At 43.7% G+C, this 25268-nt stretch overlaps 1 protein-coding gene across 1 annotated transcript in view; it reads left to right on the top strand.

Moving 5' to 3' along the window:
• The window catches only part of slc27a4 (solute carrier family 27 member 4), a 46277-nt gene extending 24094 nt beyond the window's left edge, over positions 1–22183 (top strand). Inside the window, exons 4-13 of the mRNA XM_052037029.1 lie at positions 3211–3372; positions 3983–4052; positions 7867–7958; positions 11468–11577; positions 12156–12365; positions 14387–14513; positions 14784–14921; positions 17210–17374; positions 20692–20838; positions 21286–22183. Of these exons, the coding sequence (XP_051892989.1) occupies positions 3211–3372; positions 3983–4052; positions 7867–7958; positions 11468–11577; positions 12156–12365; positions 14387–14513; positions 14784–14921; positions 17210–17374; positions 20692–20838; positions 21286–21443 (1379 nt within the window). The 3' untranslated portion in view covers positions 21444–22183. The remainder of the gene's footprint in view (positions 1–3210; positions 3373–3982; positions 4053–7866; positions 7959–11467; positions 11578–12155; positions 12366–14386; positions 14514–14783; positions 14922–17209; positions 17375–20691; positions 20839–21285) is intronic.
• Positions 22184–25268: the final 3085 nt, after the last annotated feature.

Below are 25268 nucleotides of genomic sequence, written 5' to 3'. Positions count from 1 at the left end.
TATCCTAATTAAAGCTATGTTTGTGTAAACCATCTGTGCAGGGTGTAATCTGCCTGAAGAGTTGCAAATTATAAATTAAAGGTCAAATTGCAGGCTACCTCAATCTCATCTGTGCATGGAGCATCTTTGGCTCTTTCTATCTGTCTGTTTCTCTGGCAATCTGCTGAGTACAGGTTTCAGGACTGGCAACTTCTCCCTAAGGAGGAGTATTTTTGGAGGGCAGAACCAAATGATTTCACAGGAGTGAAGCAAGCTGCTTCGCCCAATCCACTGCCAAGAGATCATAATTAAAGCTGTGTTTTGATAAACTATCTGTGCAAGGTGCAACTCTTTCAGAGTACTTCTAGTCCTCTCCCCCTGTACCTTTTGCACATCCCTGACACTACTTTCAGTCTCCAATGGACTCGTCTGCTGTTCATTCCATGATCCATAAAGGGAAATATTCTTTCCTGATTTACTTTACCAAATCCTCTCAATTTTGAGTACTTCTGTTAAACCACTAAATTGGTTCCTACTGATTTATTTAAGGCACAAGTGGAAGGGCAGGCATGGTTCTGTAGCGATTAGTGTAACGCTGTTACAGTGCCAGCAACCTGGGTTCAATTCCGGCTGCTGTCTGTGAGGAGTTTGTACGTTTTCCTTGTGACTGCGTGGGTTTCCTCCGGGTGCTCCAGTTTCCTCCCACATTCTAAAGACGTACGGGTTAGGAAGTTGCGGGCATGCTATGTGGGCGCCAGAAGCGTGGCGACACTTGCGGGCTGCCCTCAGAACACTACACAAAGATGCATTTCACTGTGTGTTTTGATGTACATGTGACTAATAGAGAAATCTTATCATTGATGTATACGGGATCAGACCACGAAAATGGGATTGAATGGATCTTATTGAATGGTGGAGCACTGTCATCTTACCTGTACCTGCCCTCTCTAATTCTTAAGCATTTTTATAATCACTACCTGGTACTGACGGTGGTTTTATTAGCATTTTGGGCCATACAGTCTTTTCCCTGACATTCCCGCTCGTATTGGAAGCAGGCTGTCTGTGATTCTTTATTCCTTTCATTGTAGGTGGGGGAATCAGACAAAACTGCTTTAAAGGCTGCCTGCAAAACCCAGAAGAATTCTTCTGGCCATCAGGAGAACTGCCTGTTTAATGTCAGATGCATTCGCCCAGTGTTGACATGCCTTCAGTTGTATCACATTATAGGGTAGGATTGTTACCAGACAAGTATCCAGAACTTTGGACTTCTGACCTAAAGATATCCATTTGAATCTCACCATGGCACCTGTGGAATTTGTTTATTTTAAGTTAACAAAAGTACCAGTGATGGTGACTGAAATTATTCAATTGTCATAAAGCCTAATTTCCTTCAGGGAGAGAAATCTGTCCTTCTTGCCCAGTCTGCGTCAATCTTCCATCTTGAATACATTCAGTGATTCCAACTGCAAGGTTCTCTGGGATAGAGAGTTCCTGAGAATTACAGCCCTCTGAGAAAAGAAATTCCTCGTCTTCTGTCTTAAATGGGTGATGCCTTATCCTGATACTATGCCCCTTAGTTCTAGATACCCTCACCGGGGGAAAGATCCTCTCAGCATCCACCCTGCCAATCCCCCTCTGGATCTTGCATCTTTTAATAGGACTGCCTCTCATTCTTCCAAACTCCAACGAGTTAAAGGCCCACAGTGATGTTTTCACATATCATGTACCATTAAGGTCTGTAGAGAGCACCAGATAGTAACCAATGGTGGGGTGGAGTGGAATGGAAGGGAATTTTCAGCTGTCTTGCAGGCAGTCATATCTCCTCACAACTTGGGAATGAATTCTAAATGACTTGCAGTTCAAAACGTCTTTCAATATTCTGTTTACTTAATAACTTCTCCTCCTCCAGGAACAGGAATGTTGGCTCCCAGCCATCCCATCCCACAGTAAGACGGCACATATATAAATTCTTTTCTCTAGTGCTGTTTATCAAAGATAAAGCATATTAAAATTAATCGGAGGAACTAATAAAACAAAGTAATGTGCTTTCACTTCCTAAAAGCTCATCTTTTGCAACCTGAGGTAATGACTTTACCTGGGTCAGTGTAGATGTTTTTGCTGATTATGTTCCTGTGAAGTGCCTGGCATGCTTTACCACACTAAGAACATTGTTTAAAAATGCAAGTGGTTGCTGTTGGAAAAATGCAGGAATTCAAGTATCCCCTTCAAGCATGGGCCATTCAGGGTGCTTCGGAGATCCATTATCACAATTACATGCTGATCCACATTCCACTGTAGTTTTTTTTTGACACACTCACTTCTTGATCCTGCTGTTGCCTCATGTCAGTTGTAGATACGTGAGCAGCACTCCTGCCTTCCAAGCAGGATGTGTGTGGGTTCAGATCTCACTCCAAAGGCTTGAGCCTGTAATCCAGATATGACATTTCATTGCAGCACTGCACTGTTAGAGGTGCCAGCTTTCAGAAGTGACATGAAACCCTTTATGCCCTCAAACATGACTGTAAACAATCACGCAGCACTAATCTGAAGTAAAGAAGGGAAGTTATTCATTGGCGACCTGGCCTGTATCAATAGTTCTTGCCTAATTTTGCCCCTCAACTAATATTGCTAAAATATAACATGGGTGACTGTAATGATCATTACTGATCATTATTGAGCAGTAATGATCATTACTGCAATGGTTATGGGAGTTTGACGTGCACAAACTAACTCCTGTTTCCATCAGGATGATAAGAGACTAGAATCTGGAACAAAGTACAGAACACTTAAAGAACTCAACGGGTCAAGGAGCATCTGTGGGGGCAAAATCTGCGTTTCGAGTCGAGACTCTTCATTAGTCCTGATTTAGGGTCTCGGCCCAAAATGTCAACATTTACCCTTTGGCCTCCACGGATGCAGCTTGACCCAATGAGTTCTTCCAGCTTTTGTTGTTCCTATTTTTGTCAGTGTGCTTCAAAAGTATTTCAGTGATGTTAAATTATTTCGGGCATCCAAGGTTGGGAAGCACTAAAGACGTACAAGTATGTTTTTGCCTTAGTCACTGCATAGCAGTTGTTGTACAGAGTGGAATCAAATAGCAGCCAAAGGAGCAGGGGTTCACCCCATTCTGTTGCTTTTCCACTTCAAGGAGTGAGGTGGTCCATGGATCAGAAGAAGGATGGGTGCCATTAAAAGTATTACTATAGCTTCACTTTTTTGTTTTTTGAACAGCACTGAAGGAAATCCACCAAACCCTGGGGAAATCCATGCAGTTGTACAGCTCTGGAGAATGGAACTTCAGCGAGATGCTTCCAGGCACTACAAACCTTGACCGGTTACTGGAAGCATCACCATCAGATCCTCCTCCCCCTCTCCAGAACCGAGGATTTACAGGTACAAACATGCTAAATGTGAAAGACTGGGAAAGACCTGCCGGGTTACCAGCCTGCCTCACATGCAATTCTGAATCCTTGTGTGTCACAATATCTGCACTGTACATGCCAAACAAAATCATGTCCCAATAAAGCATCCTTTGATCTTGTATAAAACCTCAGGGCAGTTTGCAGAAAAGAAACCTGTGAATTTCCTCTCGGATCCCATACAAAGATATTCTAGATCTCCCCATCCCTGAATTCCTTGTTACTTGCCATTTGTGCGAGGTGGTCTCTCACCCAGCCAGGAACGGGTGCCACCCTCACTGGCTTGAGATCAGCAAATTGGGATGACTCAGACTGTTGCGGAAGTCCTCGGTTCTCTGGGGAAAGAACCATTTCCGAACTTCCAACCTAGCACGGGCCTTAAGCAACTTAGAGTGGCGATCCCTTGTTCTCCTTATCTTCATGGAACAAACTGTCACTTAAAACAAGCAACTTATTCCTGTTATCGTCCGATAAACTCTGAAATCACCAAAGCTTGCACTTCTGTGGACTGTAGCGTCCCTCCTCTTGGTCCAAATGCAAATTAACTTTTCCTCTGCGTACAAATGTGTACTTCTTTGTTGCAGATCGACTGTTTTACATTTATACTTCAGGAACAACAGGGATGCCGAAGGCAGCTATTGTTGTCCACAGCAGGTAAGGACCCAAGTGTCATGAATGTCAATTTAGCCCATTGAGCTCGCCCTTCAATGTTCAACTCACTCCATCTAACATCCAGTCATATCCGAACATTATGGATGTCATTCACCCCTGTACTTAAAAATTTGAGTAGATATTTTGCTATGGTAAGTTTTAAATTGCAACTCAGTGTTAACATTTCAGACTTAATATTAGAGTTGTGTTTTCAATAAGAGGCTAAATCAAAGTTGCATCTGCTCTCCCAGTTGGGGATAATAATCACAAATTGACAAATAAAGGCATTTTCTTCCCATTTTATTTATCCTTCAAGCAGCATCAGCATTAAAACAGATCGGCTGGGAATTTAAATCTCTGCCATACGTGCGAGCTTGCAGCACACACAACAGGTGCTGCATGTCTCCATATTAAAGTAGTAGCAACACCTCGGAAGTACTTCATTGCTCTCTTTTGGGACGCACATTCAATATGGCCAAAACATTGCAGTAGAAGTCTAATATTGCAGAATCTGCAATTCACAAAAAAAAAATTGCAATTTAGTTATGGCCTTGCAAATGACAGCAGTAGCAAGTAATGTGTTGCTGTTCGAGTTTTGGAGCCATGTAATTGCAGCTGATTGCAGATGAAATCAACAGGAGTTAAATATGCGCAGTGGTGCCTTCTACTCTTTAAAAGTTTACAAGTTTAGTGGATCATTTGCTGAGCTTGTCGATGAGCAATTCTTGCAGAGGGTTCCTTTTTGGCAGCAGGGCTCAGTTCACCTTCTGGAAATGCAGCCTGCAGGGTAGCCTCTCTTGACCTCGGTCATCATTTCAAGATGACATTTATCTGGCTCAGTGCATATTTGAACTGCGCCGGTTTTGTAGACTTCCGGTCTGTGCTGCATGATCTCAGAGTGCTACAGGGCTCGTCGGGGCCCTTGTGTTTTGGGATGGGAAATTCACTGAGACTTCAGCCAGGACAGCAGTCTCCGGGCAACCACTGTATGGGGCTCCCCTGTAATGACTGAATCTGCTGCCATTTGGTTGTGGTGTCGACTATCGAGTCAGATCCCAAAGGATTGTTGGAGAGGAAAATAAATATATAGGCAAATCAGGAATGATCTGTCAGGAGTTTGGACAGGTTATTAAGTAGTGTTTTAGATTTCCTTTCCAATGGTTTCTTCCCTTCACCGCTTATCCCACTCACTCTTTTCCTCTTCTGACAGGGAGAACAGATAAGTCTAATTTGAGTCACTGTCAGCTGTTCATGCTTTCGTTCCCATACCCACCTCTCGGGGTACTGTGCCAATCTCACAACAGGAGGCATCTTCTCTGGTGAGAGTAGTCTGTTGCTGAGGAGGCAGTGGAGAGCCCTAAATGTGGCCACATAGAGGTTTGACAGACTCTGTTCTTCATGGCTTGCTGAAATAGTCTGCCACCTGTTGACTCGAAGATGCATGCCAGTTCCCACCTGCTGTCTTGTCACTTTGGGATCTTGTAATAACAACGCCTTTTTTATTTAAATACTGCCTTTAACATAATAAAATGTACCAAGGCTTTTCAGAGGAATTTTGTAGAATCATGGAGGGAAACGAGCCCTTTGGCCACGATGACCATTAAGCATCCAATTTTATATTAATGCAACCCTAAACTATTCTTCCACATTCCATCCCCCAAATTCTACCACCCACCTATACACTAAGGGCAACTCACAGCAGCCAATTAACCTACCAACCCACACGTTTTTGGAATATGGAAGAAACCGGAGCACCTGGAGGAAACCCAAGTGGTCACAGAGAGAATCTGAAAGCTCCACACAGACACCACCAGTCAAACAACATTTGACTCCAAGCTGCACGGAGTGAGAGCAGACGACCAAAAGCTTGCTGAAAAAGTTGTGTTACGGGGTCTGCCTTAAAGGAGGAAAAAAGGGTGGAAAGGCTCAGTGAAAGTCCAGAGGTTTGGTCTTGGCAACCAAAGGCCGTCGATGAATGGCAGCATGATTAAATTTAGGTATGATGCAGAGGGCAGAATTGGGAGAGACATTTTGGAGGGTTGGAGGAGGTTATGAAGATAAGAAGGAATGGGGCCATGGAGGGATTTGTAAAAGAGTAAGTGAAAATTTTGAAATCAAGGTGTTGGTTGAGTAGGAACCATTGTTGGTAGGCAAGTACAGGAATGATGGGTGAATGGGAGTAAGAGTTGGGGCAAGTGCAGCAGAGCTTTGGAAGATCTTGAATTAACAGAGAATAGAACAAGAAAAGCTGTGCTGAATGGTATTTGGAAAATAACAAAGGCATGGATGAGGTTTTCATTAGCAGATGAGCTTGGGCAAGGATGGAGAGGGCAATGGTATGGAGGCAGATGTAGGTGGATTTATTAATGTTGGGAATAAATGGTCTGAAACTTGTCTAAGCTTTAAGCATGATGTTGTTTGTGAACAGATGGCAGAGAAAGGGATGGAGTTGATAGTGAAGGAGCACAGTTTGCTTAATACCTTAATAAAATATATTATGGCCTGAAGTTTCTCCGGGATTGGGGGTTATACCATCTACCTGCTTGTTTGTATAGCACTAGGAGTTACTGGAAAGGGAGGAAATAGAAGGAACATAGAACAGAACAGCGCAGGAACAGGCCCTTCGGCTCATGATGTCAGCACCAACCATGATGTCAAATTAAACTAATCGCATCTGCCCGCACATGGTCCGTATCCCTCTATCCCCTGGCTTGTTCATGTGCCTGTCTTAATGCCTCTTTAAAAATTGCTGTCGTATCTGCCTCCAGCACCTCCCCAGCAGCACGTTCCAGGCACCCATCACACTGTAAGTAAAATAATACTTGCCTCACAAGTCTCCTTTAAAGTCTCCCCCTCTCACCTTAAAGCCAAACCCTCTGGTATTTCCATTTCCACCCTGGGAGAGAAGGACTCTGACAATCTACCCTCTCTCTGCCTCTCACAATTTTATACATTTCTATCAGGTCTCCCCTCAGCTTCTGAAGCTCCAGAGAAAACAATCCAACAGGGAGAATTAAACACTGCTCATGCTGTGGAAGTAGGTAGGATTAGCATTGAGGCCGATGAGATGGATGTATGGTGCTTTAACTGAGGCAAGCTGATGGGTTGCAGCACATTCTGCAAGGCTGCTCAAAGCATACAGCAGGAGGACACAACAGGTTCCATAGCCACGGGGATAGTAGAGGTGGTGGAAAAGATGTTGTGCGCCTTTTTCTTCAGCTGTTGAAACAACTGCCTGGCATTGTAATTCCCAGGGAACAGCTGCCCAAAGTTGAGATTCCCACCCCTCCACATCACCATTTGGCACAGCCACTTGGCTTTTTTTCATTTATGGAATCTGACATCAAGAGTCAGCAAGCTGCTCACAGAAGAACACATCCATAAAGCAGCCAATTTCTGAAAAACCTTCCACAATTAATAATATCCTAATGACCAATTGTTCTGGTTACATGATGCTGGTCATATTAAATATTGGCCTGGACACCAGAAGAACTCCCATATTTGAAAATGCCATGTATATTCTTCTACAGAAATCTGTGAACACAGTTTCATCCTAGGAATAGTATCTCTGTCAGTGCAGCACTGCCTCAGTCTCGGACTGAAGGTTTGGCTTAGATAATGAGCTTGTGTTTTCCTCCTTTAACTCCCTGCCAAGGCTGACACCTAATATCACGGGCTCTTGATTACTCCCTAGCCTTGGCATAGCTTGTTCTGGCTGTCACAACCAACCTGATGCACCAGGAATGGGTAGAGATTGTTCTGAAAGAGCTTGCATTTGAGAAGTTGAATAATGTGTGAAAAAATTTTCTCTCTCCAGATATTACCGGATGGCAGCTTTGGTTTACTATGGTTACCGTATGTGCACTGATGACATTGTCTATGACTGTTTGCCTCTCTATCACTCTGCAGGTAAACTGGCTGGGAGTTGTGGGATGGATGGGTTGGAAGGGGAAGCAACAATTGGGGGAGTGTAAATGGTTTTCAGCCATTTTATTAAGCACTGCAGCTTTCTCTTTTATGCCACCTTCATATTTAGAACAGACATCATTTTCTCAATTAAAGATTTTTGACTTTTGCAAGATGAGATCCATTGTGACAACTTGTATTGATTTTAAATTTAATAGCTTTGTTCAGTAAATGTTTTTATTTCCTCTTTGTCTTACTTTTTGGGAGTTTCCTCCCCATCTCTCCTGAAGGTCTTTTATTTTGTTAATTTGTTTGGGAGACCTGAGCAACATCTGGAAGGCCGGCATTTAGTCGCACTGTCACCACGCACCCACTTGAGCAGTTGGTGACGGTCTGTGCGGTGATGGTGGAGCTGGGTAGGGAATTCCTGGATGTTAGTCACAATGAAGATGAAGAAATGGTGATATTTGTCGACTAATTACATCCTTAAAGCAATTAGTTCAGATGGTTGTGTCCCTCACATTTGGGTATTTTCCAAGAGGAATTTCCAGTCGATCTAACTCCACTGTCTCATTGGGCCCTTGTGTTATTCCAATAAACCCTTGGATAGTTAACTCGGCACAGATTAGGGGATTGAACTTCCTGGCTTTCACTGTTCTGTGCTGCCATTGAAATGAACCAACAAGACCAAAAATTGCTTACTCTCCTGGACTGTCCTAGACTCTCCCATAATTCTAAGTTATTCTCCAGGACACAGCTAAGTAAAACACCTGGGAGGAATGTCATAAGGGTGTTACAACAAATTATTTTTGCTCAGGGTTCATTAATTTCTGAAATATTGTTATTGACATCAGTTCTTTGGAAATGGTAAAATTCATTAAGGGATGATAACAGAAAATGTGTTTTAGGGCAAATTAATAGTGCTTTATGGAAGGGAAATAGCATCAGCAAGTTCATTAGAATTCTTGGAGGACGTCAATAGCAGGATAAATAAAGGGGAACCATTGGAGATGGTTTGTTATTTTCCAAAATGTATTTGATAGGTTACTGCACAAGATGAGTGTTTGTGGGGTTGAGGGTAATATATTAATGTGGATGGAGGATTTGTTAACAGATGAAACTGGAGACTAGGAATGAACTAGACATGTTCAAGTTAACAAGCTGTAACTTGTGGGGTGCCTCAGGATCAGGGCTGACACGTCTGGTATTTACTATCTGCTTAATGATTTGGAATGGGTGTTTTCAGGTATGCTGAAGGTGGGAGATAGTTGGGAAAGTAAACTGAAGAGACATACTTGTCTGGAAAAACTGATATGCCTGAATGGGTATCCTAATGGACGTAGTCACTACATTGATGCACCAAAGACAGTTTTGGTTGTTGATCTGATGCTGTAAACCTTAGTTGTACTCGGAACCAAGAACGTTGCACTGTTTTGCTAATGGGGTTTGGAGTTCAGGAATGGGGCGGAGGAGGAGGTGAGTGGTAAAATGGGGGGGGGGGGGGATGACAGTCGGGTTAAGGTACAAGCTGGGGCAGCCAGAGTTTGGGAGCCTTGAGGAAAGTCTTGGTTGTGGGTGGGGAAATGAGTGCAGTAAGGTACTGTGGCTACTGGATGGTCAGAAGAAGGTTGGTGGGTTGGGGCAGGGGGACCATGAATGGTTGGATAAATGGTAAGTATGGGACTTAGTGAGGTTGCAAACTAGGACTGCACCACAAAGGGTTATTTGTCCTGCGAGCATACAATGATAGTTGCTGCCAGGGCATTGTTAATTTCCCCTGCAGTGCTTCATAAGGAACATTACACTGAGAATGATGTAATCCACATGTCACATGCAAGAATCATGTCATGCACGTGCCCAGTCAAACTTCCAGAGTAACACAGGAAGACCCAGAAATGACCAGTAATGCATTTCTTGGTGATACATTTGCTGTGTTTTTCAGTAGTGCTAAAAATAGCACAATGGAAACTAATTTCTGGGCTGCAAAGGGTTATTGGCAGGTTAAATGAATGGGTAACAGGGTGGTAAGTCGAGCAATTGAAAGGACATTGAAACAGGAAGAATAGAAAAACAGTATTCTTTAAGTGGTGTGATGCAGCTAAATGTTGGCGTTCAGTGGGTGTCCTTATACAGGACGAACATAGTTAACAGGCTGATAGAGCAAGTAATTAAGATAAAAGGAATGTTAGTTTTCATTACAAGTAGGTTGGAGCACATGAGTAAGAAGTCTTGCTAAATCTACTCAAGGCTTTGGTCAAACCAGAGCTAGAGTACTGCAGAGGTCTCCTTGCCTCTAGGAAGGATATACTTCACTAGATTAATTGCTTTGATGAGAGAACTGACCTGTGTGAATAGGTGGCCCATGTGAATAGGCTCCATCTGTTCTTCTGGAATTTAGAAGAATGAATGGTGATTTCAGTGAAACGTACAAGATTCTCTGACTAAATGTTGTGAATTTGTTTACTTCATGGGGGACTTCAGAACCAGAAGAGCAGTCTCAGGATAAGGAGTTGGTCATTTAAGATTGAGATGAGATTTTATTTCTCTGTGGATTGTGAATTTTTGGAATTTTCTGCCCCAGGAACTATAGATGCTGAGGCATGAAGTATTTTTTAGTCTGGTAGATTTTGGGATGACAGGGGAATTGAGCTTTAGGAGTCTGGGAAAGTGTTGAGTGCAAGATGATATCAGCGATGGTCTTATTGAATGGTAGCGCGGACTTGGGGTGGGGAGGGCGCCTTGCAGCCTAATCTTGCTCCTGTTTTGTATGCTCTTCTGAAAGGAGAGACTGAGTCTAGAATCGCACAGCACGGAAGCAGGTGTCTCAGCCCACTGAGTCTGCGCCAACCATCAAGCGTCCACTTGCATTGATCCTATGCTAATCTCATTTGATTCTCCCCACACCCTCACCGACCCCAGATTCTACCTCTCATCTACATAGTAGGGGCAATTGACAGTAGTCTGCACGTCTTTAGGATGTGGGAGGAAATCAGTGCACCCAGGGGAAACCCACACATTCACGAAGAATGTTCAAACTCCTCACAGCACCGGAGGTTAGGACTGAACCCAGTTTGGTGGAGCTGTGAGGCAATGGCTCTGTTAGCTTCGCCACCCAAGAATGACTGTCAAAAATCATCCAGTCAGGCAGATGAGTTTGTTTGTATTCCAGATGGCTGTGGGAGGATGTGGTACTGTGAAAATGGGACACATTGAGTGAACAGTGGAGTTATGGGGGTTTGGGGAAGGTAGTGGGGGGGGGGGGTTGGAGGGAGAGAGGAGATGGTATTGCAGGAGGGAGGGAGAAGTGTCCAATTATGCTTCAACCATTTTGAGGATGAACCGGTTTAATGCATCAGCTGGTCTCTACCCATGTATCCACTTTGTATGTTAATGTAAGATGTATCCCCAGACTACCTCCCCAGAATTATGTCCAGCTACACATGGTGATCACTATCAGTAAATTCTATAGGAACGGAATTATATGTCATTAATTCAAGTGCTTTCTTTTCAAGGGAATATTGTGGGAATAGGGCAATGCCTTTTACATGGACTGACTGTTGTAATCAGGAGAAAATTCTCTGCCTCTCGTTTTTGGGATGACTGCATCAAGTACAGATGCACGGTGAGTCAGTTGAGGAATTAGTTTGTTTTGAATCTGTTATCTTCTCATTTGCCCTTCAGTCTCAGATTTGTAAATGCACTCAGAAACAGAAAGTATCCCTTAATCATCTCTTTTCCCAGAGAATGCAAGCCTAGGTCATTTCTGCAATGTTTCTGTCTGATCTGCAGAACTGGCTTCAATAACTGACTCCCAGGAACTCTCTGAGGGTGAGGGAGAATAGCAAATTCTCAGACTCCTAAGTACCAACTTCACCCTGGAGAATCCACTGTGGATACTGATACCCTTCTGGACACCCCTTTCCTGTTAAATTGTGTCAGATACCCAAAAATATACAGAGCTGGTACAGATTCTGTAGAGTGTGTGAACCATGTGGATCCCACTTGTTTTATGGTTCAGGAGATATAAACCACAAGTGTTAGCCTTGGATATTGCACATATTAATTCCTGGAAACATAGTTCAGAAATTGGTTGCTTCTGTATAGTTTTAAATAAGACTTCAGCCTTGTATATCTTTTCAATTCCTGACTATTTCAGTTTTACCCAAAGCCTGAGGATGTGATGTATATGTACTTCCATAGATTGTCCAGTATATCGGGGAGATTTGCCGCTATCTCCTGAGCCAACCCCAGCGCAGTGCAGAAAGGGAGCACTGCGTCCGCATGGCCCTGGGAAACGGCCTGCGTCCATCCATCTGGGAGGACTTCACTTCCCGCTTCCAGATCCCACAGATAGCAGAGTTTTACGGGGCCACAGAATGCAACTGCAGCCTAGGAAACTTCGACAACAAGGTACTGTGCATGATCGGCACCATGTAGGAGCATGAATGGTTTCAAAACCATGTCCAGATCTTGGAACAGTTCATTTGTGCATGTGAGAAAGTCGACACAGAGCTGAATCACTTCCTATGGTTCAGTCTGCCTGGTCAGACTGCAATGTCCTGATTCACTGCTCTCTCCACCCCACTGCCCCTCCAGAGGTCTAAACCCACTTTTTTTGTTTTTTGACATATTAAAAACCAAATGGATTGACTCTTTTTATCTTGGCCTTGTTCTGCATCTTTTCCCGCCTCAAACGTTCATCAACTTTTGTCTTAACCTCTTACTGTGACAAAGTCCTTTGTGCTCTCGAATAAAAAAAAAATTCCTCCTTGCTTCCCTGTTTCCTGATGAGTTTTAAACTGATGATTCCCCTGTTGCCACTGACTTCTCAACAAGAATAAATAGTCTTTCTCAAGCTTACTAATTCACACACCCACTGTGCTGTCTCCAGTGGAAATAGTGCCAGAGTTCCTAATCTTTCTCCGTAACAGTCACTCCTCAACCAATATTAATTGGTTATTATTTTGTTGTTTGTGAGAGCTTGTTCGGTGCCCTCTGGCCTAAATGTTAAGGCTTCAACAATCTTTTCCAACATCTTCTTTCTCTCTGCTGCACTTCTGCGAAAAGAAATACCAATGTCGCTCCTGAACTTCTCACAACTGTATGTCCACCACCTAGACCTTTACTGATGTATTGCAGTTATTCAGGTTATTCCTGTACCACATCCCTTTTGAAAATTCTTGTGTTTCTCCAACTTTGGCCTCTTGTGTATTAGCCATTATCTTCACTCCATCATTGGCAGCTGTCTCTTCACTTGCACAGACCTTTAGGCCTGGAGTTCCCTCAAACCTCTCCACTTTCTTCCTTTTAAGGCACTTATTTAAGTCTATATTTTGGGAGAAGCACATGGTCACCTGAACAAATATCTCCTTTTTGCATCTTGCCAGTTTTAATCTGGGATATTCACACAGCATTAAAGGTGTTATTTATGCTGTTGATTAAACTCTTGAACAGGTGCCTGGAATGTTTTATTGTGCAAAAGGTACCAAGCAAATGCATCCTGTTGTAAATAAATACTTCAAGCACACAGCCTTGGCCAAACTCTGGTCTAGTTTTCCAGTAATTTGGAGGGGGTAGGGTATTGTCCTCAAACATTGCAACAAAATGAGAAGGTGCTGTGTAACTGTGTGGATATTTTTGTTATTGGTGCCAGCTGAAATTGTTATACAGCACAAGATAATTCTCTGTGAGCACAGATTGCTGGGAAATCTAGTCTTGGTTTATGTGCATTAGTCAAAATTGAGTTTATTGTCATATGCTCAAGTACATGTATGCACAGGTGCAATGAAAAACTTGCTGGCAGCAGCATCACAGGCACATAGCATCATATAAGCAGCTTTCACAAGAAAAACAAATTAAAAATAAATCATACAATTTTTACAAAGAACACAATTAGAACAAAAATAACACAAGGTCCATTTTAGTGCACAGTGGTCATCGTGCTGCTAAACTGTAGTGATCAGGGGTTTGCTGTTTGGTTCAAGAACCAAATGGTTGAAGGGAAGTAGCTGTTCTTGAACCTGGTGGTGTGAGACTTTAGGCTTCTGTACCTCCTGCCAGATGGCAGGGCCCGGATGGTGGGGATCTTTGACAGATGTTGCCTTCTTGAGGCAGTGCTTCCTGTAGATACAATCAATGGTGAGGAGGCATGTGCCCGTGATGTATTGGACAAAGTCCACTTCTCTCTCTGCAGCTTGTGTTCCTGTGCATTTGAATTGCCGTACCAGACCATGATGCAACCAGTCAGGATACTTTCAACAGTGCATCTGTAGAAGTTTGTTAGTGTTCAGTAGCAAGCTGAACCTTCAGCAGGATGCCTGAGATTTGTTGCATTGGTGGAGCTTCGTGAGTTTGTTCGAATTGAGTGTATGTCTGGAAACTGTTGCCACCCCAAGCTGCAATGTTAATTGACTTGTTTTTTTCCTTCATAGATTGGCGCCTGTGGATTTAATAGCCGCATTCTGCCATTTGTCTACCCGATCCGATTGGTTAAAGTAGATGAGGACACAATGGAGTTGATTCGAGATTCCAATGGTGTCTGCATCCCATGTCAACCAGGTATCCCAACAATGTCTGGTAACCTAGCAACAACTGAAGTCAACATATGATTCAATCCTCTGCATTTAAAAAGAAAAATCACCCCTGTACATCAATAGCTGACAGCAAGTAGGGCTCGGGTCAGAGATCAGATTCCCTCGAGTCCCTGGATGATGAGCAGTTGGAAGCTGCACATGCGTATGCACATGAACACCACCTTTTTTCTGTTGCATTTTAAACACTGTTGGGATTTAGCTGCTGCGCACTGACTGTCTGCTTTCTCTTGTCCAGGTGAGCCAGGCCAGCTGGTAGGCCGTATTGTCCAAAACGACCCACTGCGGAGGTTTGATGGATATGTAAACGATTCAGCAACAACCAAAAAGATTGCACACGATGTGTTCAAGAAAGGAGATATGGCCTATCTCTCTGGTAAGGAGTGGTTGGAACAGGATGACTGGATATCCAGGAACAACTGGTCAACCCAGGAGTGAAAGTTGACATCCAGCAAGTTGCCACCTGGTACTGCGCTGTTCTGTCAACCTTTACTCAGCCTTTTTGGTATTGGTTTATTATCCTTACTTGTACCGAGGTACAGTGAAAAACTTGTCTTGCATACCGATCATACAGGTCAATTCGTTACACAGTGCCGTTGCATTGAGTTAGTACAGAGTGCATTGATGTAGTACAGGTAAAAACAATAACAGTACAAAGTGTCACAGCTACTGAGAAAGTGCAGTGTAATAAGGTGCAAGGTCACAAGGTAGATCGTGAGGTCAGTGTCCATCTCATTGTTCAATAGTCATATCACAGTGGGGTAGAAGCTGTCTTTAAGCCTGATGGTATGTGCCCTCAGGCTTGTCAATCAAATCAAACAAACAAAATGTGGCAATCAAGAAAAGGAAAGTGTAAATTCTGTTGCAGGGACTGAAGGATTTTTGAGTCCCCTTTGCAATCCAAGCTTATCCAGTCCAGATTTGTAAGACACCAAAGAAAGTTGCGTTGATAAGTTTCAGGGAATGTCAACCAGTTCCTAAAGCAGAGAAACAGTAGACTTTCACTTCTATTGCACTGCTTCTTGGCTTCCAGAGATTTTATTGCTTTATAGCGTAGACTTTAAAGTCCAGTCACTGTTGTATTGTTGGAAACGTCAGCCAGTTACACAACAACATATCACAAACAGCAATGTCCAGATGATCTGTTTGCTTGGTAAGAGGATAAACATTGGCCAGGATCTCGGGCTGTACTCCTCTGCTTTATGTCAGTGTATTGCTTTGGGATCTTTTGTATCTACCTGAGGGTACAGACTGGGCCTTAATTTAACATCTCAACCAGAAGGTGGCACTTTTGACATGCTGTACTCCCTCAGCAATGTAGTGGGATATCAGCCTGGTTGCACTGAAACTTCTGGAGTTGAACGTTTCCGTGACCTTGTGCCTCTAAGTGGACTGCCCAGTGAACCACAGCGGGGACAAGGGCTTGAGCCTGCAGCTGGGTCTCATTCACCACTGTCTAATCTGACTGACCCATTGAAGAAAATTTGGGGATGATGAGGACCTGGTTGTTTCCTGTGCAGAGTGAATGGAAAATATTCCACCTTCAATTGTTTCAGGCTGGTTTTGCATGCCTACTGCACACGCTTTTAAACCAGAAATGTGTACGTTGTCTGCAAACCCCTAATATGTAGGCAAGATTCTGCTGTGTCCTCTCTCATGGGCTGCAGGTCCAAGATTTGGGAGGTTACTGATCACATCACATCCTGCAACTGCACCAAGTACTCCAAGGTACTGACCTTGTCGAAATGTTCTGACTTGTATCAATATGTAAACTACAACATGGAAATGGGCCATTCAACCCATCCTCTCTCTCTTGATTTTTACCTCCATTTAGGAAAGTAGTTACGATCAAAATTACCACCTTGCTCCCATATCTCTTCATCTACCTATTTCAACCTCATGTTGATGGTTTCTTCCTCAGTTACTGACCCCAGATGGAAATGCCCAGGTCAGGATGTTTCTCCTGCCCTTCATTCTAAATCTCTTCATTTTAACGTCAACAGTGGATACTGAATGAGATGAAAATAAAGCGCATCTAGTAATGGGTTAACTCATTACTGTCCAGTAGTTTCAACAAGTTGAAATGATTAATACAATAGAACCAATGTTATCTTTTCTACTGGGAGGAGCTTTGATCTTAACTCTTCTCTGCCTCTCAACATGGGTTTTCCCATGCTTTTTTTCATGTCTTGTTTGTATTCCTCCTTGCTTGTGAAAGAATTGGATCCAACAAGTTTGGTTAAGGATTACTTAACCCATTAGAACAATCTGCTGGTATACTCAAAAATAATATCTGCTGTGTGTCAGAGTCTGTATCTTGCAGCTTGTACCCATGGCCCTTCATTCAGGACCTAAAATGACTGCCGTAATGGTACAGCACATTTGCCTCATCTGATCTGCTCAAAGAACTCCAACTCTTTCAAAGAACTCCAACTCTTTCAAAGAGTAATCCATACACCCTGCTCTTTTGTTTTCACTGCAGCTTTTACCTGTTACAAGTATTATCCCTCTTGCTTTTGAAAGCCACAATTGAATCTGTTTCCACTACTATATCTGGCAGTGCATTTCTAATTCTAACTGTTGGGGGGGAATTTATTGTATGTACTTTATTCTGTACAAATCTAGCTCAGAACACAATTTTAATCCATCCCTTGTTGTGAGCAGGTGACGTCCTGGTGATGGATGACTACGGCTACATGTACTTCCGGGATCGTACTGGGGACACTTTCCGTTGGAAAGGTGAGAATGTGTCGACCACAGAGGTTGAGGGAATTCTCAGTCGCTATCTCAGCATGGCCGATGTTGTTGTCTACGGAGTGGAGGTGCCAGGTAAGAGACTGCTTCATCTGTGGATGTGTGTTGGTGTCATTGTAGTAGTTCCCCAGGCTAATTCGGCTGGAACACATCTCCACCTCCAGTTCAACACTGGCCCAGGTGTCAGATGGGAAGCCCTCCCACTGTCAGGTTTTCAGCCTCCAGACTGCCACCTGTTGACCCCTGCTTGGAAGTACACGTGGGCTTCCAGCGAGGGCTCTACGGTTGCACCAAAACGGCATGTAGGTCAGTTACTTGGGGAGGTGGTGAGGGGCAGCTGGAGGCCGCACTATATTGCCTGTTCTTGTCAAGAAGGGAAGGGAGAAGATTGAGATGAAGCTTTTGAATTTGCAGGAAAAGCTCTATGGGAACAGAGCTGACGACGATGGTCCATATCCCCTCAAGAGCTTGTGTGGCTCCAACGACCAGACTGGTTTAAACGAGTGCTGGGCACACCAGGATACTGATACCGGGTTGTGCCAACTTTACTGATATCATGTACGCAGTGACCTCAGTGCTTCTATTGGTCTCAGTGCCTTGAGGTGCAGGAGGAGAAAATTTGCTCTGTACTCCCCACTCTCGATCATTGCTCAGAAACCCAGTCAGAGAGAAGGGAAAATCAAAGGGATGGTAGGTGAGGGGGGTGGGGCATGGATCTGCTGATCGCTGCATATACAGAGTGTTTTCAGTGGAAAAAGAGATCGTAAAGCTGCTTAAGAGGTGTTTACAACAATTAAGTAGATGGACCATTATCTTACTCTGATAAGCAGAAAGAGGGTGGGTTCGGTTCCCCTTTCCCTCTCCCACCCCAACTCCCCCTCGCTTTGCTCTCCCATTTTATGCATTGGAGCAAAAGGCTGTAAACTGTACCTCTTGGGGTCAGATTAGACTGCTTCCTTTGATTGGAGGTCCAGAATGTGGCTATTAGATTAAGTATCAATGACAGAAGAAGTCTTGTAAAACAGGGAGACTGTGGAATCCACTGCCAGAGTTAGTGCCACACATGAAGACCATGGCATTGTTGAAGAATGGGTTGGGTAGGAAGGATCACGGGATGACTGGGCTCAAGGAATTCGAGCAACTGCTTTTGTGGCAGATGACCACTGCGATGGACCAGTTGTGCAGGTGGCCTATGTCCTTCTACAGCTGTGCCTGCACAGAGCCTGTTACCATTTTGCTGCAACTGAGAGGTGGAGCTCATTCTTTTCATGTCAAAAGTTTATTGCCATGTGCACAAGTACGTGATGCACCGGTGCAGTAAAAAACTTACAGCAGCATCACAGGCACATGGTATCAGAGATGCAACATTTAAATGAAAAACACAATTTGTTTAACTTATACAAGAAAAACAATTAGAACAAAAAAAAAGTGCAATAGATAAAATAGCCATGAGAAATCCCATAGTGGAAACTCTGTGTCAATCCTTCATTTCCTCAGGACGTAGAATCATAGAGCCCAATTCGTCCATGCCGACTGTGTTGCCCAGCGAGCTAGTCCCATCTGCCTGCGTTTGACCCATAGCCCTCTAAACCTCTCCTACGATTATTCTCAACACTGGTGCACTTCAAGGCTGCGTCCTCAGCCCTCTACGCTACTCCCTATACACTCATGACTGTGTGGCCAGATTCTGCTCTAACCCCATCTACAAGTTTGCAGTTGATACTACCATTGTAGGCCCTATCTCAAACAGTGATGAATCAGAGTACAGGAAGGAGATAGAGAGCTTAGTGGAATGGTGTCGTGACAACAACTTTTCCCTCAATGTCAACAAAACAAAAGAGCTGGTCATTCCCTTCAGGAAAGGGGGCGGTGTACATGCACTTGTCTACATCAGTGGTGCTGAGGTCAAGAGGGTTGACAGCTTCAAGTTCCTGGGAGTGAACATCACCAACAACCTGTCCTGGACAAGCCATGTGGATGCCATGGCCAAGAAAGCTCACCAGTGCCTCTACTTCCTCAGGAGGCTAAAGAAATTTGGTTTGTCCCCTTTGACTCTCTCCAACTTTTACCGATGCACCATAGAAAGCATCCTATCAGGATGTGTCATGGCTTGGTATGGCAACTGCTCTGCCCAAGACCGCAAGAGGCTGCAGAGAGTTGTGGACAGAGCCCAGTGCATCACGGACACCAGTCTCCCCTCCTTGGACTCTGTCTTTACCTCTCGTTGTCTTGGTGAAGCAGCCAGCATAATCAAAGACCCCACCCACCCAGGACATTCTTTCTTCTCTCCTCTTCCATCAGGTAGAAGATACAGGTGCCTGAGGGTACATACCACCAGACTTAAGGACAGCTTCTATCCCACTGTGATAAGACTATACAATGAGATGGACTATGACCTATGACCTCATGACCTCACGATCTACCTTGTTGTGACCTTGCACCTTATTGCACTGCACTTTCTCTGTAGCTGTGACACTTTACTCTGTACAGTTATTTTTTTACCTGTACTACATTAATGCACTCTGTACTAACTTGATGTAACTGCACTGTGTAATGAATTGACCTGTAAGATCGGTTTGTAAGACAAGTTTTTCACTGTACCTCGGTACAAGTGACAATAATAAACCAATACCAATACTTATCTAGATGGTTTTTGAATGTTGCTAATGTGCCCTCCTCAACCACTATTTCTGGCAGCTCATTCCAAATACGCACCACCCTTTGCGGAAGAAGCTGCCCCTGATGTCCCTTTTAAATCTCTCATCTCTGACCTTAAACCTATGCCCTCTTGTTTTTAGCACCCACTCCTGGGAAAAAGAGTTCTACTTCATTTACTTGTTTCTTAGGAAGACAAGGCTGACAACTTAAGAATACTGAGTACCACAAACAACTACAAATTAAATGACTTGATAGTCTGTATGTTTTTTGTTAGTGATGTTGCTTGTAGGATGAATATTGGACAATTCACTGTGGAGAACTCCTTGCCTTCCAAATATTGGCATGGATGTTTTATCTCTATGTGAGAAGCCAGACAGGGCCTCAGTTTAACTTATCTGAAAGTTGAAGCTATTGCACAGGGAGTGTCTGCCAAAATTATGTACTCAAATCTCTGGAATGTGACTTGATCAGGACTGAATTGCAGGGTGTGGTTGCAGAGGCAAAAATTCTCTGAAATACATTTAAAGAAACAGTAGGGTGAAATGATGAGTGGACAGTTTAAGTGCTGATTATTCCCTTCCCCATAATTGACCTTGTGATCTTTTCTTTACTTGCAATGAAGACAGTCGTACAACCCCACCAGTTACAGAGAACTTGACCACACTGGAATGCTCAAGTCAACTCTAGTGACACTGTATTTCTACCTCTCTTGTCTTCCCCATCCCTACATCTAGGTGTAGAAGGTAGAGCTGGGATGGCCGCCATAGCAGACACCAGTGGCTGGATAGACTTGGAGAAGTTCCACACGGACCTTGAGATGGCTTTGCCACCGTACGCACGACCTGTGTTCCTGCGGTTGCTGCCAGTAGTGAACAAGACAGGTACGTAGTGGTCCGAACTCAGCCAGGGTTTTGGGAATATTTGGGAATCATGCTCCTCCTAGGAAGCTGCTGCATTCACCTAGTTTTTAATGGGCCAGAAAGCAAAGGGGTAAATAATCAAATAACTTCTTTCAGTGATGTTGGTTGAAATCTGAATGTTGACCACTACACCACTGAGAACCCCCTGCTCATCTCTTGCAAAGGAGCTTTGGATCCAGCTGAGAAAGGAGGAGATGAGGGCTGAGCTTAACATCTCATGTGAAAGACAGTACCTCCAACAGTATAATGCTCCCTCCAATAAGTGTCAGGTCAAGATTGTGACCACAGAGTGGAGCTTCGACTTTTGGCCTCCTGACTCGGAGTTGATGGAGATCCCATTGAGCCACAGCTGATACTTAACACTCACTATTCCCGACACTGACCTTTTCCTTATTTTCACATTCTCAGGGACATACAAGTTCCAGAAAACTGAGATGAGAAAGGAGGGTTTTGACCCAAGAGTTATTAAGGACAGGCTTTATCTCCTGGATCAGAGACTACAGAAATATGTTCCATTGGAGGAAGAGCTCTTCAGAAAGATCCAATCAGGGAAAATGAAGCTGTGATTAAAACGATGTCTATGAATATATTGTTACCTCATCCTTGTTCTTGTCAGTAGCCATAACAAGCAAAAGGGATAATTCATTCCACTTCTGTTACTTGACCAGACTTGCATGTACAGGAAGTTGACAAAAATTTTGGTTATTTTTCTTTATCTAAGTTTATTACAGATTTGCTAGTAATTTATGAAGAGAAATTATTACAGTTTTGCACAAGAAAAATTATAATTTTTATTGCCTGTACTGTTTTGGGTCTTATTTTTTTAATTGGAACAAAGCTTTCTATTTGTTTGTTTCTTCAGAACCTGCAAAGCATCCTCGAGTGTTTTGAGAATGTAATTAAACAGGATTCAACAAGGAAGAGATCTTTTGCAATTGGATCTCCCTCAAAGAATCACTTGGTCTTGATCCTTTTATCTCCTTTGCTTTTCCTTCTAGATCAGGGAAATGTGTAGTTATAGCCTCCTTATCAAAGAGGTTTCCCTGGATTTGTTCTTGTAATAAGTAGAATAAGGCTGTATTTTCTGTTTAGAAGACTGAGAGACAATCTCATACAGAATTCATAGAGGGCTTGATGGGTTAGATTCCAAAAGGCATCTGCTTCCGGCTGGCTAATGTGGAATCACGGCTCGGTCTCTGAGTAAGAGATCACCCATGCAGGAGTACGTCAAGGAATTTCTTTGCTTGGAGGATTGAGAGAAATTCTCCATCCCATGGTCAGTCTCCGAATACACAAGATTTTTGGACAAGAGGGAACTCTGGAGGTAAGGCAGGAATATGGAGTTGAAGAAGTTCAACCTTTGTCTTATTGAATAATGCAGTTGGCTCAAGGTGGTCACGTGACCCCCTCTTCCCATTTCTTCTTGTGAGCTACAGAGTTAGATGTTCTCCCACTATCTGCTCAGCTGAGGTCCCAACCAATCCCCGTTTGGAGGAAGCGACGAACAGAGGACAGGCAGGGATGCTGTCAGGGCAGAAAGTCTTTAGAAGACTCCTCAGACTAATTTGAAGCTGCAGGGATGCCACTTAACTCTTGCTGCCCTGCCTGTGAACTGAGACTTGTGAAATGGTTTCCTCCTTTGATTCATTCCTCCCCTGAGCCATGCACCTCTAGATCTATATCCCTCCCTCGTGTATAATCTGCATTTATCCTTATCTGTTGCCACCATCCTTCTAATTTAGTGTGGTCCTGCAATTTGGAGCCCTGGGGGGTCAAGGTTTCCTGATGTCGGTGGCACTCTGACTGGAGTTGCTGCAAGGTCCAGAGATGGGCCAAGGCACAAGTGTGTGTGAGTTTTCCTTGTGCCACATTGTTGCAACGTGAATCTCAACTCGGGCAGAGGTGAGGACGTTTGTTGAACACGCCCTTATTTTGCGCCATCTCATTCGGCCTTCCCCCATGAAACAGCTTTTTGTCCGTCACCCTCGGCCAGGGTCTGTCAGTGAGGAAACTGAAGGGCTTTGAGTCCATCTGAAATCTGAATCACCCTGAGTTTGGAAAGGGACTTAGTAATGGGATAGGGGCACTGGGGAAGTGAATGGGGATGTGGTGATCACCATTGTGGCTGTTGGTAAAGAAAAATCAGCAGATTGGATCTTCAGTGAGAGAAAACGGTCTGCTGAGTCTCCAACATATAAATTACTTTAGGACCAACTACAAGCTGTACACGCAAACATGTGGATTAGGGGCAGGAGTAGGTGTTGTCTTACAGAGCCTCTCCTGCCATTGAATGTGTTAATACCTGATCTAACTGTAACCTCGACTCCCCATTCCCACCTTCCCCTGCTTGCCTTTCACCCCTTGTTTATCAAGAATCTGTCTAACTCTGCCTTAAGAACAGTCTGCTGTTTTCCCTAGGTCTTTCGGGAAAAGGTTCCGAAGACTCTCAACATTCCGAGAGGGAAAAATGCTGCTGCACTTCTGTCTTGAATGGGCATCCACTTACTTTTTAAATGGTGACCCTTAGTTCTAGCTTTTCCCATAAGAGGAAACATCCTCACCACATCTTCAGAATCTTCTGTTCTAATCATGTCACCTCTCACTGCAAGTAAACAGTGTAATCCAGATACTGTCCAGTCAGCAACTTATCAACAATGCATAGTTGTCTTAATACTTGTGTCAGTGAGGCACTGCAAAAGGAAAGGGGAGAGGAATAAGTGAACAATCTGGGAATCTTGTACAGTACATAAAAATGAAGATTAGGAAGTGACTTAATAGAAGTCTTTAAAATTATGAAAGGTTTAATATATACAGTCGATTTTCCCATATGGTGGGGAATGAGGAAGTGAGGTGAGGATTGTCCAAAGCTAAGAGCCAGAAATAAATCCAATAAGAAATTCAGGAGAGGCCCCAATCTGAGAACGGTGAGAATGTTCAGATCACACTACGTGGAGTGGTTGGGGCAGTTGGGACAGAAGCCAATGAGGGAGATGGGAATGGACAGATGTACTGAAGGTTGGATATGGAATGGGGTGAGGGAAGTCGTGTGTGGAGCATGAACACAGGCAGAGACCTGTTGGGTCTGACTCTCTGTTGTAAAATTCAGTGTGAAGAAGTTAACCAAGAAATAAGAGTAATGGGAGCTGTCAGTCATTGCATTTTCATAATTCCAGTCTTCAAACACAAAGCCTAGAACAGAGACCATGATTTCTGTTCTGTACAGGGAAACCCTTCCTGTACATTGGCCATTGATGTGTTGCTGCTACACAGGGTCTGTCCTGATGCTCAGTGGCCCTTGCCAGCTCCTGGCCATGAACACCATACACTCAAGTGACACCCTTACTAAACCATTTCCCATACTGGTCCTACAACTGGCACAGGTATGATGGGCTGAATGACCTTGATCAGGATGTCATTCTAATCCTAAAAGCTGGTTACTTTTTAGCCAGAGGAGGATGAAATGAAAAATTAAGGTGAGGAACATTGCACAGGGTGGTTTGCCGGGTGTCACACCCAGCCAGTTTAAGAAAATGAAAATTCCCTCTGTCTCCATTGGCTGTAAGGATCGCAGCAAAATCAGTTACAGCAGTTGTGGTTAACCTGCTGGGTATGCTACAGGTACAAGCTCTGCTCCCACAGAATGGTAACTGGTTAAATCAGTGGACCAGAAATCCAGAGAGCTGAACTAATAATCCAGTGCATTAATTCAACTTATAAATTCAGTTAGTTATGTATAGCTAGAATTAAACATTTTAGTACAAGTGATGGTGGCCATGAAACAACTCAGATGCAATAAAAGTCCAGCTGTTTTGCTGATGTACCAAAGGGAAAGAAATCTGCCCTTACCCAGTTTGTGTGGTTGATTCTAAGCTGCCTTCAGGAGGGCCTAACAAGCTGTTCAGTTCATTCAGTCATAGAATTGTTACAGAATTGAAGGGGGCCATGTGACCCATTAAATTTTTCCTCACAGGCCCCTTGTATCTTTTGCCCAAAATTTTAAATCTGTGTCCGATGGGAACAGCATCTCTCTAATCTGCAACCTTGATCTGTGTTCTGGTGGGATCATCCTTGCCCCAAAAACAAGGATCATTCTCAGTCATGGTCTCGAGAACCTCTATCCTAATCATCTCAGACTTCTTTGTTCTTCTAAGGAGAATATCCCCAGGTTCTCCTGTCTAACCCGACTGGTATCCCACATCCCTCTTATCATTCCTGTAAATCTTTAGGCATCCTCTCGAGCACCTTCATGTCCTTCCTAAAGTTCGATGACAAGAATTTCATCACAATTTAAGTGCAACACTCCAGTTTTAGGACAGTTGGGCATGGGTAACAATTTCTGGCAGAGGCATGGATGGTCCCGATCCTTTAGAACTGCCAGCCAGCATAAGACT

Source organism: Pristis pectinata, chromosome 23, assembly GCF_009764475.1.
Source record: "Pristis pectinata isolate sPriPec2 chromosome 23, sPriPec2.1.pri, whole genome shotgun sequence".
NCBI lineage: Eukaryota > Metazoa > Chordata > Chondrichthyes > Rhinopristiformes > Pristidae > Pristis > Pristis pectinata.
Note: the sequence above shows the minus strand (reverse complement) of the source record. Positions and strands in the feature narration are given on the sequence as shown.